The following is a 16,941-nucleotide window of genomic DNA, read 5'->3' as shown; positions in this document are numbered from 1 at the left end:
CACTTTTTCACTATTATACATAGTGCTGGGGTTGATATCTTTGGCACATGAGTTTTGGATTATTGAGGAGAATTTTAGGGATGAGATTACTGGGTCAAAGACATGGACGCCTTTTCTCTGTAACTTTCCGCAGGGCTGTGCAGCCACACGCTGCCTTCAGCCCTGCGTGAAGACCTAGGTTCCAAGCAGTCCTACCAGCTTTATGTTAGTACTTTTCTTCAGTCGTAAGATATCTACCATGATACATTCATTCCCCTCAACCTGCTGTTCCAGGCTTAAGATGGGGTACTGGGAATACAACAACGAGGAAAATACAGTCAGATTTTTAGTCATACAATTATATAAGCAAATGTAACCTTCTACTATGACAGGTGCCATGAAAGAGAGGGACCTGTGCCATGTGCCCCTTCGTGGGGAAATCTGACCTAGGTGGAGGGGCCTATGAATCCCGAGTGTTCACACGGCTGTGGGGGCTTGCCTGTGTTCTCCTCGTCAAGAACACTTCCCAGTTAACTCCTTTCCTTTGATCTCAGCCCCCACCTCGCTACCCAGCATTGTCTTAGCTCCTGATGAGGGTGGAAAGCGAATCGGTAACTGGATGGAGGGACTTGAAAGTGTGCTTCTCAAGCTGTGCGCCCTTTGGTGTGCACGTGGACTTCTTCACAGTGGCCTCCCAGACAACAAAACATTAAATACATCTAATCATAGTAGGACCGCTTGGAACACTTTACTATTTTTTTATTTAATTTTATTTTTTATTGTGGTAAAATATACATCACATAAAATTTACCATTTTAACCACTTTTAAATATACACTTCAGTGGCATTAAGCACATTCACATTATTGTGCAACCATCACCACCGTCCGTCTCCAGAACTTCACCATCCAAACTGAAACTTTATACCCACTAAACGCTAACTCCCCATCCTCCCTCCCCCAGCCTCTGGCAAGCACCATTCTGCTTTCTGTCTCTATGAATTTGACTGCTCTAGGGACCTCATATAAGTGGAATTATATACTATTTGTCCTTTTGTGACTGGCTTATTTCACTTCACGTGATGTCTTTAAGGTCCATCCATGTTGTAGCATGTGTCAGAATTTCCTTCCTTTTGAAGGCTGAATAATATCCTATTGTATGAATATTCCACGTTCTGTTTATCCACTCATGTGTCAATGGACGTATGGGCTGTTTCCACCTTCTGGCTGTTGTGCTAAGGCTGCTATGGCCCCGCGTGTGGAGATATCTGCTGGAGTCCCTGCTTTCAGTTCTCTTGCGCGTATCCCCAGAAGTGGGACTGCTGGATCAAATACTAACTCTATGTTTGCTTTCCTATTTAAAATGTGCTTTCATGCACATCGTGATCAAATGCGGTTTTTGCAGCAGCCCTGTGAGATAAGTAAGCACTAATCTCTTCTCTGGCTCTGAAAAGTGGTTTGCCCCGGGTGAAATGGTAAATGGAAGTATCCTGACCTGGAACTCAGCTTTCTCCTTATCGCTCGCTGTTAAGAGGGGTCCCAATCACACGTGTCCCTTCCAAGGACAATGCCCTTCCGATGGGAAGCAGCGGTCTGCTACCAGCTTCTCCCCATACCTGCCCCGACCCTTCTGTCCAAGTCTGACCAGGGTGGATCCATTTCACATCTGAGGGAACAGAGGCTGTGTCGTGGCCCCAGCTACAAAGGTTTCTCCTTTCTGTCTGTGTTTCCCTCTTTTAATTCAGCTCTGTCATCTGAGCCATGAGGATCTGGTGGCTCCTGCTTGTTACTGGAATCTGCACAGGGAATGTGAACTCACAGGACACATGCAGGCAGGGGCACCCTGGCATCCCTGGAAATCCCGGTCACAATGGTTTGCCTGGAAGAGATGGACGAGATGGAGCAAAGGGTGACAAAGGGGACACAGGTACTCACCCCCTGGTGGCCCTCAGCTGCTCCTCCATATGTTCCTCCAGTCCTTTTACCTCCGTCACTCACTCATCACCTGTGTGGTTGCCACCTACCTGCTCACTCCCTTCAGCCATCCACCCATCACCCCACAAACACTTATGGAGAGCCTGCTCCATGCCAGATTCTGGGCCAGGTGCTGGGGACAGTGCAGGACAAGACCGACAGGACCCTTTCCTCCTGGACTTTCTCATCTAGTGGAGATACTGTTTGTGAGCCTTCATCTCTGATACCGTAGGACCATCTTCAGGAGTACAGTTATCTGACGTCAGAGATCTCTGCCTCGGGTGACAGGTATGATGGACCTTTGGCACGTGGGTCCTATAGAGAGATCTGATTTCTAGGTATTTGGCAGAGCACCCAGCTGTGGTGCTGGTGAGAGTTAACACCTCACCGTGTGGTAAGGCAGATGATGCAGAGTGACAGAGAATACAAAACTGGACAATAACCTGAGGCCACACAGCTGCTACTCAGGTGTCTATGCCATATGTTGGGACCTGCCCCAAGCTTTGGGGATTAGGGGACAGGATCCAGCCTCTGGGAAGGAGATTTGCAAAAGCCAAGATGTGTGCGTGGTTTCCATAAGACCAAATGCCAGGCCTGGTTTTTAAATAGGGTTCTTGAGCCCTGGTCTGACCATAGGGTCGCATACCTAAGATCCGAGTGCAGGAAGAAAACATCAAAACTTCTATTGACATTTTAAAAGATAAACGTAGGTGAAGAAAAAAATTGAGCTTTTAAAATATTTAATACATGAATTGGCATGGGTAACCTCACTTGGTCCATTTGCAGATGGTTATGTGTCATTTGAGGCCTGGAATGCATCCTGTGGGGTGAGTGGGAGCCCCACAGTGTGAACAGGCTGGCTGGGAGCCCTCACACGCTCACTGCCCTTCAGTGTGTTGTGGAGGATTGCAGTCACTGTGCCTGGGCCAGGGGATTTCAAATTACAATATCAAACTGTTACAAATAGATGAGTGTCTGAAATACTCCTGCAAAGAAACTGAAGATTGAAGGTGGACTTGATAATGAAGCATTAAAGAATCACAGGAAAATAGGGCCAGCCCTGGTGGCCTAGTGGTTAAGTTCAGCACGCTCTGCTACGGCGGCCGGGGTTCGGTTCCCGGGTGGACCTACACTGTTCTGTTAGTGGCCATGCTGTGCTGGCGGCCCACATACTAAGAAATAGAGGAAGACTGGCACAGATGTTAGCTCAGGCAGGATCTTCCTCAGCAAAAACAAAACAAAACAAACAAACAAAAAGAATCACAGGAAAATAGCAGAGCTGTCATTTCTATTCTTAGTGTGCTTCAACAGTACATTACCAGGAAAAAACAATGATGAACTAGTCACATCTGACAAGAAGTCTGCCAAAAAACTGGAAATAATTAAGACTTCGGGCATATGAATTTACATTTACATTCATTAAAGTGAACCTCATCCTAACTGTAAGTTGTGCCATGAGACATCAGTTATTTACAAAAAGAAGTGCCCCAATAGTAAGTCATCTCAGGACTCTCTGTGGGATGTGAGCACAGACCACTGTCATTTGCTCTCAGCAGTTCATTTAGTAGTATAAGAACTTCACCAAACTTAGTGATAAATATTTAGAAGCTTTTTCTGATATTTCTTAATCACGTAAGAAGATAAGATATTCCTCTGGCTATATTAAAAATGGTTGAAATAATACACAGAAAGCAATTTCAGGATGGACTAAAATTAATGCTTTGTTAGCAAATGCTGTTAGAATATGGATTTATAAAAAGCCTTTGTTAAGATTCGGAGAAGCAAGTATTAGAAGAAATTACTTAGTACGGGAAGTCTGCTGTACAGTTGAATGAAAGTCTAGGTGTTTCCCTGCTCGTGGCATCTGGTGGTCTAGCGCGTTTATTGGGCGGACTGGATGAAGCAGAGGGTCACCAGGAAGCAACGTCATTTCTCTCCAACCGTTGCCCTGCACATCCGCTCTGTGGGGTCTCCTACTGGATAACACCCCCAGTAAGTCCACATCACTTTTAGGCACTAGACCTGTCTCATTTCTGGGCAGTAAAAATCCCAGTCCAAGGTAATGGCAAAACCTCAATCTTAGTGAAATCCATTTTTCCACCCTCCCACTGGGACCACTGTGTGTGTGTGTGTGTGTGTGTGCGCGCGCGCGCGCGCGCGTGCGCGCGTGTGTTTGCTGTGTGTACATACACAGGATACGCCCGTGTCTTCATGACTCCTCCCCCTTTCACTTCCACTCTCCTTCCTCACTGCGAGGACCGCCGTTGACTCCAGAGATGGGGCTGGGCAGGGGGAAGAGGTGCAAGAAGATAGGACTTAGTTGTTGCTATTAAAATCTGGCATTGGTGCCCTCTAAGGAAGATGACCCAATGCTGGCTTTTCTCTTGCGAGATTCTTTGGGGGTTCTTTGTGGACCTTCTGCACCATGCCTTGGAGTGGGCAATGCACTCGTTGCCTGACTGCATCTGACTGCCCCTGGTTTCTTCATGTACTCTCTTGCTGTTGGGGTCCCCTCACCTTGGCAGCAGTTTTCTTGGGCAGGCCCTTACTACATCTCAGGCCTGGTTCCTCTGGAAGCACCCACCTGGCCTGCACGAAACTTGAACTGTGCCTGCTGCACTCAGGAAGCAACGGGCATTCCCAGGGCAGCCGTCCTCTACTCTGCCATTCGGGCAGCTTCAGTTGGCTGCTTCTTTAGACTCTTCTGGTTAAAGTCAGGCATCAGTCATGACCTCAAACTCCCTGGGTCACATTCTAGCTTTCCCTAAAATTCTGAGCATACTCTGCTCCAGTCCCAAGGCAACATTTCTGCAGCTCAGCATGCTTCTGGCCCCAGGAGCACGGTGGGGTGAGGTGGTGGTCTCACCTGCTGGTGCTCATCCCCTCTCTCTGACTCAAAAGTGGCTGTGTGTGTTTTATTTCCAAATATATGGGGTTTCAATTTTTAAAAATTTTATTAAAAATATTTTATATACACAAAAGGAGATAGATGATAGATAGACAGATAAAAAATAAAGACAAATGCTCATATATCCAACACCAAATTTCTCAGCTTCGCCCCTATTGAATCTTGCTCCTTCTTCCTCAGTGGTATTCATTCTTTCAAGTGTTACATATTTCTTCAAAGCATATATGTTTTATATATAGTTTATATATATTGTATATGACATAAATGTTTCTCAGAAGTATGTTCAATCACATTTCTTACACTAAAAATTAACTTCCTCTTAATCTTACCCTGTTCACGTGTATTTGTGTGTATGTTCTATAATGAACACGTTGTTAGAACATTACCTGTACATAATGTATAAAGACATAAATGTACATGATTAGGGTCCATATTACTTTTTGTTACTGGGAGGTGCATGATCATGAAAGTTTGGGGGCCACTGTTCTAGAGAATGGAAGAACTGAGAATTAAGCAGGGCAACCAAAACAAGTAGGGAGAGGAGGACTCATCCTTCTGGAGCAGGCCAATGAGGGAGTGGAGTGGGGAGGAGATCGAGGAGGGAAAGGTAGCAGTGACTATGGCAGGAGACTCCGCAGGCCCCAGGACCTGCTTGGGCACATGGGCTTCCCGCCCCGCCTGGAGTCCCAGGAGACCAGACATTGTCATTGGTACAAATCTGCCTATGTCAGTCCCATGTCAGCACCTGGAAGCTGGCCCAGCCTGCCCCTGTCACCACAGCTGGTCAGTGGTGCTGAAGTACAAGGTGTCTGCTGTGTGGGGGAACCAGGGTCTGGGGTGCACTGTGGCCTACCAAGCTCTTCTGCTGCCGTGCCTGGAGCCGCTTCCATCCTGCTGACACAGGACCTTGGAGCTCAGGGTAGCCTGTTCTAAGCATCGGGACCCTCGTATGGTCAGCAAAACCTCTCTCACCTGATGTTCTCACTGGGGTCTGCCATGCCAGCTTGATCAATGACATTTACCACCACTCTAAGGCGCTGGAGAGATCCTTCCAGAATCCTCCCTTCCATCCCCAAAAGCGGTGTGTGACCATCGTCATCTGTGTTTTCACAGGAGGCTAGTAAATCTTCCACTCCACTCTCAGCAAGGTGATAGGAAAGGAGCGGAAGTGAGAAAGCCCCCCATGCCTCCAACATTCAATCACTTCCCGAGTTCTCGTCACATGAGAAAAACGCCATTGTGATCACTCATATGCACACAACTCCCTTCTTGTCCTGCCTTCTCAGAGCTGCATGCTTGGGAAGTGTGCCAAATTCATTTCATAATCCACTTCTTTTACACAACTTGGCACCCTAGCTGCTCACTCGTATTTGCCTCTCTCCACCTGCACTCCCATGTGTGGACGGTGCGTGTGTCAGGGCTGGGGGTCGGGACTCCAACCTACGTGACTGATTGCAACCAATGTCTAGGAAAGTCAGAACTGGAATTTTAACTCTTGTCTATCTTCTTCTTTTCCACCTAGGAGAACCAGGACATCCTGGTGGTCCAGGGAAGGATGGAATGAATGGAGAGAAAGGAGAACGAGGTCAGAAATTGTGTTCCACTTACCACGCTCTAATTCCGAACTATCAGTGATTTAACAAAAATTATTAAGTGCTTACCAAGGACAAGTCCTTTACTTGTTCTGAGGCCCTGAGGATGATCCAGTGACAAAGGCAACACAGTTCTTGCTCTCCAGAAGCTCATGGTTCAGTGCAGAGATTGGCAAACTTTTTCTATAATGGGCCGGATAGTAAATATTTTCAGCTTTGCAGGCCACACAGTCTGTCACAACCACAGTCACGCGCTGCATAACATTTCGGTCAACAATGGACTGCATATCCGATGGGAGCCCCATAAGATTAGCACCATACAGCCTCAGTGTGTAGTAGACTGTACCATCTAGGTTTGTGTAAGTGCTCCCTATGATGTTTGCACAATGACGAAATCGCCTAATGACGCATTTCTCAGAATGTATCCCCATTGATAAGTGACACAGGACTGTACTCAACTCTGTCACTGTAGCAAAAAGCAGCCACAGACACTATATAAATAAGCAAGGCTGTGTTCCAATGAAACTCTATTTATGAAAACAGAAATCTGAATTTTATATAATTTTCCTGTATTGTGGAATATTATTTTTGACCATGTAAAAATGTAAATCATTCTTAGCTTGTGGGCCATACAAAAACAGGTGAGAGGCCAGATTTGGCCCATGGGCTATAGTTTGCTGAAGCCTGATTTAGTAGATGAGCATTGAGGAATGAGACTGAATTTTGACTCAGTGCATCTGGCAACACTGCACGGAGAAGGTGGCACTTGAATTGCGCCCTGAAGGGTAGGGAGGACTGTTGGCAGTTGTGACTGATGGGGAGGGAGAATCGTCTTAATGGCAATTGCACAGAATGTTCACTTTGTGCTAGATTGTTCTAAGTGCTATTCACATATTGACTCACTTAATACAACAGCCTATAAGTGAGGTAGTGGTATATTCCGATTTCACAGATGAGGAAACAGAGGTGTAGGTGGCCATCAACTCTCCTAATGTCCCACTGTGCATAAGTGCTGGAGACAGGATTGAATCCTGGCATTTAACTCCAGAATCCGGGCTCAGAACCACTACTCTCCAGTAAAGGTGGAGGAAAAGGGAAGCACCGAGCCTGCATGCAGAATGATGAATACTGCGATATGCTTGGCACAATGCACAGGCTGGGCGGGATGGTAGACAGCAATGACTGCCACACTGAAGACTTTATTTTGTGTTCACTCCAGTGAGGAGCCTTTTAGGGGACGTCACGTAATTCGGGCTGAGTGTCAGTCTACTGAAAGTAGCCTGAGTTAATCTGCTTTTTGAAGTTCTTCCCTATTCCAAAGATGTGTTCTCTCAAGGACTGGCATTGTTTAGTGGTCAAATAGAAGACTTAGATGGTAAAGAGTTGCAATATTTAATGCGAGCCTCGACGCTAATTTAGTAGACAGGAGTCAGCAGGTGTTTTGTGTGTGTGTGTGTGCGCGTGTGCGCACGCAATTTAGGAGTAAATTAATTTTCAAACCCTGAGCATATCGTGACCCTGTGTACTACTTCATCTCATTTGTATGCTCAATAATAGAAAAACCAAAGTTGTTTTTCAGAAAGTAATGTCTCAGAAATCATCTCTTCCCTTTGTTCTTTCTTGCTCCATTTAGGAGCAGACGGAAAAGTTGAAGCAAAAGGCATCAAAGGCGATCAAGGCTCAAGAGGATCCCCGGGGAAACATGGGCCAAAGGGATTTGTTGGTCCCATGGGAGAGAAAGGCCTCAGAGGAGAGACTGGCCCTCAAGGGCAAAAGGGGGAGAAAGGGGATGTGGGTCCTACTGGTCCAGAGGGGTTCAAAGGCAACACTGGAACTTTGGGCCCCACTGGCCCACCTGGCCCGATAGGCCCCATTGGAAAGCCTGGTCCCAAGGGAGATGCTGGACCCTTGGGGCCCCAGGGCGAGCCAGGAGTCCGGGGAGTGAGAGGCTGGAAAGGGGATCGAGGAGAAAAAGGGAAAATTGGTGAGACTCCAGTCTTGCCCAAAAGTGCTTTCACTGTGGGGCTCACAGTGCTGAGCAAGTTTCCTTCCTCAGATGTACCCATTAAATTTGACAGAATCCTGTATAACGAATTCAACCATTTCGATATAGCTACGGGGAAATTCACTTGCCACATTGCTGGGGTCTATTACTTCACCTACCACATCACTGTTTTCTCCAGGAACGTTCAGGTATCTTTGGTCAAAAATGGAGTAAAAATACTGCACACTAAGGACGGTTACACGAGCTCTGAGGACCAGGCCTCGGGCGGCACTGTCCTGCAGCTGAAGCTTGGGGACGAGGTGTGGCTGCAGGTGACAGGAGGGGAGAGGTTCAATGGCTTGTTTGCAGATGAGGACGACGACACAACTTTCACAGGTTTCCTTTTGTTCAGCAGCTCATGACAGGGAAGCGTTTATAAAGCTGCGTCACCATCCATCAGAATGAGGTTGGTGAAGATGTGATTAGATAATTTTACTATATTAATTACTCTCATTATTATAATAATCATTAAAAGGTGAAAGTTATTCCTAAAACTGATTCTATGTAATTTACTGTCTTTCCAAGAGTAAATTTAAAAATACTTACATTGTTTATTATAATTTAATATTTTTTATCATTCCTATTATCTGAATAATACTTTCCACGTGCATTTCTTGAGGGAAGAGTGTTTTGATATCATTCTAGTGCGCCAAGGAGCCATATTATGATTTATCTCTCACCTGAATTTCTGAAGACATTCAATTTCTGAAGGTAAGAAAAGGAAAATGTTTATTCCATTTAGTGAGTAATAAGAGGTTTATACTGGTGACAACGAGACACTCCAGAAAGCTGCAGAACACTTTGCTCATTTTCTAACTTAGGTTTTAATCACCATTCAATTCAACAAATAGTTGTTTAGTAAACCATTTGCCAGACTTGAATCTGTATTAGTTTCCTAGGATTGCCATAACATAGTACCACAAACTGGAGTGCTTAAAACAACAGAAATTTATTCTCTCACAGTTTTGGAGACTAGAAGTCCAAAATCAAGGTGTTAGGAGGGCCAGGCTCCCTCTGAAGCCTCTAAGGAAGGATCCTCCCTTGATGCTTCCAGCTTCTGGTAGTCCTAGGCAATCCTTGGCTTGTGGAAGCATTACTCTAAGCTCTACCTCCATCTTCACAAGGCTGTCTTCCTTCTGTGTCTGTCTGTGTACAAATTTATTCTTCTTATAAGGATACCAGTCATATTGGATTAGGGCCCAGTCTAATCCAATATGACCTCATCTTGACCTGATTATATCTGCAAAGATCCTATCATTCACAGATATCAAGTGTTAGGACTTCAATGTATCATTTTGGGAGGCACAATTCAACCTATAACAGTGGGCTCTCTGGTCCCCCCAAATTCATGTCTTTCCCACATGCAAAATACATTCATCCCATCCCAACATCCCCAAGTCTTAACAATTTCAGCACAAACTCTAACTTTAAAAATCTCATCTAAATATCATCAACTCAAAGCCCCCAATATCATTAGCTAAATCATTTAAGTTCGTTATAGGTGATAGCTATTGTGACTTATCCTGGGGCAAAATTCTTTTCCATCTGTGAACCCAAGAAACCAGACAGCAAGTTATCTGCTTCCAAAATACAATGGTGGGAAAGCATAGGGTAGACAGTTCCATTCCAAAAGGGAGAAACAGGAAGAACAAAAAGGGATCACAGGGCCCAAACAAGTCCAAAACCCAGCAGGGTAAATTCCATTAGATTTCCTTCACTATTTACCTTATAAAATTTTTAAACGAGCTACGCAAAAGAAAAAGGTTACTGGACAGAGACACCCGAGTTACAGTTGGAAGTGAAGGATGGGGATGAATTTATCAAGAGAGTGGGGTAAAAGGGAAACTTGTCCTTCAGGCCATAGCGGACATTTCTTGTTCAGATAAGTACCATCCACTTCCCTTTCTTCTGATAAAAGTATCCTTAATGTTCACTCTCAGACCAAGTCTTTCAGATGGTGTAGACCCCACACTCTGGGGTGAACATGGGATTCAGGCCTGGCTAATCAGAATGGCACCTTCTCTGGCCACGGTAGCTATTTCCAAGATGGTATTGATCCAATCAGAGCCACTGAAATGCAATCTGCAACTTTGGAAGGACTGTTGAAGAAAAGGCAAGATCTCTTTTTCAAGCTAAGTTAGAACTTCAGCTGGCAGCTATCTTGCTAATCTACAGAGCTCGAAAACAAAGGCAAACAGCGCTGGAGATAACCCAGTCCTGACGACATCGTTTAGGCCCCTAAACCCAGCTGTACCTGAAGGCAGAGATACCCCTGGACCATTTTGTTTTGTGAGCCAACAAATTCTCTGTTTGCTTAAACCAGTCTGATGCAGGTTTTGTTGTTTGTTGTTGTTGTCACTACTGCTTTTGTCTAAAGGAATCTTAAGTGGTCTATGGTCCAAAGGGAGGGGCATAGGATTATAGTGGAAAAAGCCCAAGACTAAGAATTGAGATGTATGGATTGTTATTCCTGCCACAACAAAGGAATGTGAATTGGGTGCATTATTTAGCCTTTCTGTGCCCCAGCCTCCTATTGCACAATAGTAGTTGAACTGAATTAATTTCCTATGGTCCTAACCCTCCTCTAAAATTCTGGAAGTATTACACATGCCTAAATTAACTTGATAACACTTTTCTCTTAGTTGAGAGCAACTAATAAAGAAGGAAAAGGATGGAAGCTCAGCGCATATGCAAGCTAGAGCATTTTCCAAACCACAGCCCAGGACGGGCTGTCTGACAGGGAGTGCCACTGAAATTGGGACTCGGAGCCATTCTATCCATACTCCAACCAAGTCAACACGGTGGTAATGATATCGTCATTCCCTGGGAACATGGGATTTTTCTGAATTCTCATTATAAGCAGGCAGCACTGCTGCAGATGAAATATTAAAAAAGTACTTGGTGGTTATGGAAAATTTTGGAAATATACAGAAATAATTTCTGTTTATAGGTATTTAATTGGCCTTCCTTAATTTATGTTTCTTCTAGAACAGAGCCAGGAATAGGGGGAAGCAGGCGAGGCACCCAGGGTGCAAAATGGAAGGAGGCGCTCCCTCTGGAGAGGGTGCTGACACTCACGCACTTGACCGGGGAGGGAGCCAGTGCCTCCCTCCATTTCGCACCCCGCGTCCTGCACTTGCCCTGCTGCCCTGCTGCTCAGCAACAGAATGACTGATCATTTTATGTAACGAGCCAAAGTCCTTATTCTTTGGCTTCTTTGGCTTTTTTGAACTGTAATAATCCAAGCTGTCTTTCCCCAGTGTAAAGTCTGGTTTTGTTATGACTGAATGGGGAAATACCTGTGCTAACTCCTTCTATTAAGGAACACAACTTCATAGGCTGAGATAGGCATCAAGAAAAAAAGCACAACTTATGCCCAGGACATAGCATACAAGCTCTTACACAATTCTTTTTTGTGGGACAAATATGGAAGATGAGATGTAAAGCACATTTTAAAGGACTTTAAAAAGATAAAGTTGACTGGCAGCGGTGGGCGGAGAGGTGTCCAATCTGCCATTTGGGATTATGCTTCATCGGTTGTCTGTGAACCTGGACTGCAGTTTTTTTCCCCCCAAAGCCCCAGTAGTTGTATGTCACAGCTGCACATTCTTCTAGTTGCTGTATGTGGGACACGGCCTCAGCATGGCCAGAGAAGCGGTGCGTCTGTGTGCGCCCCTGGGATCCGAACCCAGGCCACCAGTAGCGGAGCGCACGCACTTAACCGCTAAGCCACAGGGCCAGCCCTGGACTGCAGTTTTTAAAAGTCTAACTCTGCCAGGCTCTCTGAGACACAAGACACGAGTTTGGACCATAGACCACTTAAGATTCCTTTAGACAAAAGCAGTAGTGACAACAACAACAAACAACAAAACCTGCATCAGACTGGTTTAAGCAAACAGAATTTGTTGGCTCACAAAACAAAATGGTCCAGGGGTATCTCTGCCTTCAGGTACAGCTGGGTTTAGGGGCCTAAACGATGTCGTCAGGACTGGGTTATCTCCAGCGCTGTTTGCCTTTGTTTTCGAGCTCTGTAGATTAGCAAGATAGCTGCCAGCTGAAGTTCTAACTTAGCTTGAAAAAGAGATCTTGCCTTTTCTTCAACAGTCCTTCCAAAGTTGCAGATTGCATTTCAGTGGCTCTGATTGGATCAATACCATCTTGGAAATAGCTACCGTGGCCAGAGAAGGTGCCATTCTGATTAGCCATCATCCCCTGAGGGCGCTTTTAGGGTTAAATGTTTGCATTAAAAATGGTTAGGTATCCTTGTATAAAAACTATTCTGGGCTAAAGAAAATCTCTCAGATTTGAAACTCCCTTTAAAAAAATATGATAAAATAAGCATTTTTGTCAAATATATTGATGAATTTTCTTTTTTTTGGTGAGGAAGATTAGCCCTGAGCTAACATCGGTTGCCATTGCCAATACTCTTTTTCCTGAGGAAGACTGGCCCTGAGCTAACAGCTGTGCCCACCTCCCACCATTTTACATGTGGGACGCCGCCACAGCACAGCTTTATGAGCAGTGTGTAGGTCCGTGCCTGGGATCTGAACCCATGAACTCTAGGCAGCCAAAGCAGAGTGCGTGAACTCAACCACTATGCCAACAGGCCGGCTCCTGAACTTTCTTTTTTATATGACACTTGCCATCTTTGTAAGGACCTGCTATACAAGCATTAGGCCTGCAATGTGGAGTGGCTGCCCTAAGAAGCAACAGTTATAGATAATGTGATGTTAATCAACATGGAGTTAAAATTTGGGGATTTTAAATAATTTAAAATCTCTGATTAAGAAACCAGTAGAAAATGAAATCACAGCCTACTATATATACACAATGAAATACAGAATTTATGGTTAAGTTATAAACAATTGTATAGGTACATAATGGTACTTGTCTTAACTAAATTTTAATTGTTATTTATCAGCATTATCATTTGGGCTTTTTCCCCCTACCAGGCTAAAATGGAAACAAAGTTCATTTAAAACTGAATTGTTTGGGGGTTGGGGGGGTTGGGGTTAGATGCTATCCATAGGAAGCACACACCGCTCTTAGCCTTCACTTTTGGCTCTCTGGAACTTTAGAGGTTCTTAGCACTGCTCAAACCCAACATGCAATGTTAAAACGAGCAGAGCTTTATTTACCCTGAGACCAAACATTCAGGTGAGAAAAGCTGGGAAAAGACTTCAAATAAAGCACCTTTAAGGAAACGTGACTGTAGTTTGCCATAGAATAAAAAGGTTCATTTGGGTTCTTGTTCCTTTGCACAAGGCACACCTCTGGTATCCAAGGCAAATGAAGCCTCCTGTAATTAGTTCACGGAAGCCCACAGCCGTCGACGCCCTCTGCACTCAGACTCCAGTGTACCCGAATCAGTTGGCATCCAGCTCCCGCGTGAAGCCGGGGCTGAGCCCGTATTCCGAGGAGCGGCAGAAGGCCGCAGGAGCAGGCTCTCCCTCCTGTTGCTCTCCCACGCGGTCTTCTTCCTCTCCCCCGCCACCTGGCTCCACTTCCCCGGAAGGGTCAGCTCTCAGGAGGCCAGTCCCATTCGGCCCCCCAGGCCCCCCAAGAAGCGGCAGGTGTCTGGGGACAGCCAGGCAACATACGCGAGTTGCTTCGGCAACCTCACTTTCCTCAATCCCTTTTCCAACTCCACTCACAGAAGCCTTTCAAAGTGAGAACACCATACCGCTAACAAAACCCTTGCACTCGGCCTCCGCGCTCTCCCGGGAGACAGATGCGGCGCCCACTACAACTGCCCTCCGCAGCCGAGGACGCTCAAGTCCCGCAGGGTTCAGCGCGGATCCGGGGCGAGCACCGGGCCGACTCCAGCTGCCGCGTGGTTTCCGCTCCCTCAGAGCAGGCTCCGGCTCCTCGGACGTCCGGGGTCCCCACGTCCTCCCCAGCAGCGCCGTCACGTTTCTTCTCCCCGTCACGCCCCAAATCTTGTCATTCTGGGGCGAAATCCTCCCTCTACAAATTTATATCCTAGATTATTATGACAACTTTACAAGTCAAAATAAGTGAGGAGTCACTGGTAGTTTACTCGGTTCCACACCACCGTAGCTCTGGGCGCGGTCACGCCGTCCATTTAATCTCAACCGTCTCTCGGAGTAGAGGCCGAGGGAGTCGGTCAGCGTCGGCGGCCCTGCCCACCGGGAAGGGACCCCGCCCCGCTGGCCGCCGTCTCTGACGCGCACCGCCCCTCCCGGAAGCGTTCCTCCTGGAGGGAGGCGGCCCCCCCCCGCTGAGTCACGTGGGCGGGAAGGGCAAACCTTGGCGGTTCATTACTCCAGGCACACGGGGGCGCGAGACCGCAGCGGCTGCCGAGAAGGCGGCGGGGTGACGCTCTTGCCCCAGGGACGCCGACGTGCCCCCGTCCTGAGGGCCCGGAGCCCGGAGCCGGAAGCGCGGGCGTCACGTGGCGCGGCGTGTGCCGCTACCTTGGAAACGCGGCGCCGGTGCTCCCGGCTGGAGCTGCGGTGCCGGGCGGGGGCCTCGTGGCGGGGAAAGGGGCTGCTGCAGACCGCGATGCTGTGCGCCCGAGGGCTAGGCGGCCTCAGTGCCCGGGCAGCGGTTCTGCGGCCGGCGCGAGCGGGCCTGGGCGGCCTCGGAGCCGGGATCCGGGCCCGAGGGGTCAGCACCAGCTGGTCCCCGGTGGGCGCCGCCTTCAATGTCAAGCCCCAGGGCAGCCGCGTGGGCCTCTTCGGCGAGCGCCGGGTGAGCGGCGCGAGAGGGGCCTTTCCCCGTCCCCCCGAGTGCAGCCGGCCCCTTCTCCGCGTGGCCAGCGGGGATCTGGGCAAGGTCGTTTGGGTCTGGGAGGAGCCGGGCAGAGCCCACTTGGTACAGTAGGGTGTCGTTTGCGCCCTGGGTGACCTTGACCTCCTCTTTAGGGGCTGGTTTAAAGCGGGCGGGGCGGCCTTGAGTGGTCCCGTCCGCAAAATGTGGGTGCCGGGTGCTGCCTCTGCGTGAGCCTCTTGCCCCACGTGAACCTGAAATAGTTGGTCTTGGCGGTGGCGGTGGATCCCGCCTGCCCGGTCCCGCCGTCTTCTCACACTCAGCCCAGCCCCCGACCAAGTTCCCTTGTGCTCCAGCCCTACGCTTGTGCAGTGCAAGGCCTCGCCCTGTGAGTTCACGTGCGGTTTCAAGTGTCTTTTTGCAAGGACACGCTTTCCTTTAGTTTTCTCATTAGTTCCATTGATGCCCGAAATTCCATCATTTTTTTCAGAGCTTTGGGCTCGCTTTGTTTTCTTTTAAAACTCAGAACTGTTGAGAACGGTCTAATTTCCTGTATAGTGCGATGGAGTCGGTCATGTTGACTTCTTCCCCTGGGAAGTCACTGAGTGAATTCTTTGGTTCCTGTTTATTTTTATATCTTATATCCACACGCCCAGCATGGTGTCTGGCATTGAGTAGGCACTCAGTAATATTTATTGAATGACGGAATTAAAGGTGAAACGAAGGCAAGCTTGAAAGGGACTTACCTAGTGCCTGTTCTATTTTGCATTTGTGAATTTTGTCCGCTTTAGATTGTTATTTTTATTTTTGTCTTTTTAATTTCTTTATTATTTTTACCACTGTCTTTCTTATAAAGAAGAGCCTAGGATATGGTTACAGTAAGCCTAATGATGTGTTTTCTTATATTATCCCTGTCATTAGCTTTGTCTGTTTTAAAATTATTTTTGTATGAAATTTGCTGCACTAGCTTCCATACGGGTAAATAATGTTGGTATTAACGTAGTTGGTGTGAGGAGGAGGAGAACTACTCGTAGGTACTGAGCAGAAAGACGGAAAGAGTAAGCTTGGTTTTGGGTGGATGAAATATAACTTTAGCTTTATTAATTTTTCTTTTGTAAATCATGATTTTAGGTACTTATATCAGATTTTCAAATATGTGCATTGGTTTTTGACTAAAACAGACAGACAAAAACCCTCAAAGGTTTATGTAGTTTTTTAGCATTACCATAACTGGTAGCCTGAGATTTAGAATTCCCAAGTGTTGTATGGGGAGGTGTGCTGGGAAGTGAAAATAAATAGTCTGTACTTGAATCAAATTAAATCAAGTTTGTTTTTGGTTGAGCCAGCCCTGACAGGCTAGCAGTTCAAGTTTGGTGCGCTCCGCTTCGTTGGCCTGGGTTCAGTTCCCAGGCGCAGAACCATGCCACTTGTCTGTCAGTAGCCATGCTGTGGCGGTGGCTCACCTAGAAGAACCAGAAGAACTTCCAACTATACACATCTATGTACTGGGGCTTTGAGGGCGAAAAAGGAGGAAGATTGGCAACAGATGTTAGCTTAGGGCAAATCTTCCCCCTCAAAAAAAAAGACATTTCTTTTTGGTTTTATTCTGCTGTGCACCCAACTGTCTTTATTTTCTTCAACTTCTTAATATATTTTGAAAAGGTGAACAACTTCCTGCATCCCTTCTTGCAGAAACAGTAGGCCTTATCAGACC

The 16,941-nt window shown here is 46.8% G+C and overlaps 2 protein-coding genes across 3 annotated transcripts in view; both read left to right on the top strand.

Moving 5' to 3' along the window:
• Nucleotides 1-1,738: 1,738 nt before the first annotated feature.
• On the top strand, nt 1,739-8,976 carry C1QTNF9 (C1q and TNF related 9). Its single transcript, XM_058547670.1, has 3 exons — nt 1,739-1,904; nt 6,382-6,444; nt 8,085-8,976. The coding sequence occupies exons 1-3, from the start codon at nt 1,739-1,741 to the stop codon at nt 8,855-8,857; spliced, it is 1,002 nt and encodes a 333-aa protein (XP_058403653.1). The 3' UTR covers nt 8,858-8,976.
• Nucleotides 8,977-14,939: 5,963 nt separating this feature from the next.
• MIPEP (mitochondrial intermediate peptidase) overlaps nt 14,940-16,941 on the top strand; it is a 172,022-nt gene continuing 170,020 nt past the window's right edge. Inside the window, exon 1 of one of the 2 annotated variants that reach the window (XM_058547856.1) lies at nt 14,940-15,209. In XM_058547856.1, coding sequence (XP_058403839.1) covers nt 15,021-15,209 — 189 coding nt within the window. In that variant the 5' untranslated portion in view covers nt 14,940-15,020. The remainder of the gene's footprint in view (nt 15,210-16,941) is intronic. The other variant, XM_058547857.1, reaches the window with a different exon arrangement.

This window comes from Diceros bicornis, chromosome 9 (genome assembly GCF_020826845.1).
Source record: "Diceros bicornis minor isolate mBicDic1 chromosome 9, mDicBic1.mat.cur, whole genome shotgun sequence".
Taxonomy (NCBI): Eukaryota; Metazoa; Chordata; class Mammalia; order Perissodactyla; family Rhinocerotidae; genus Diceros; species Diceros bicornis.
The sequence above is the reverse complement of the archived record's forward strand: the minus strand, read 5'-3'. Positions and strand labels throughout refer to the sequence as shown.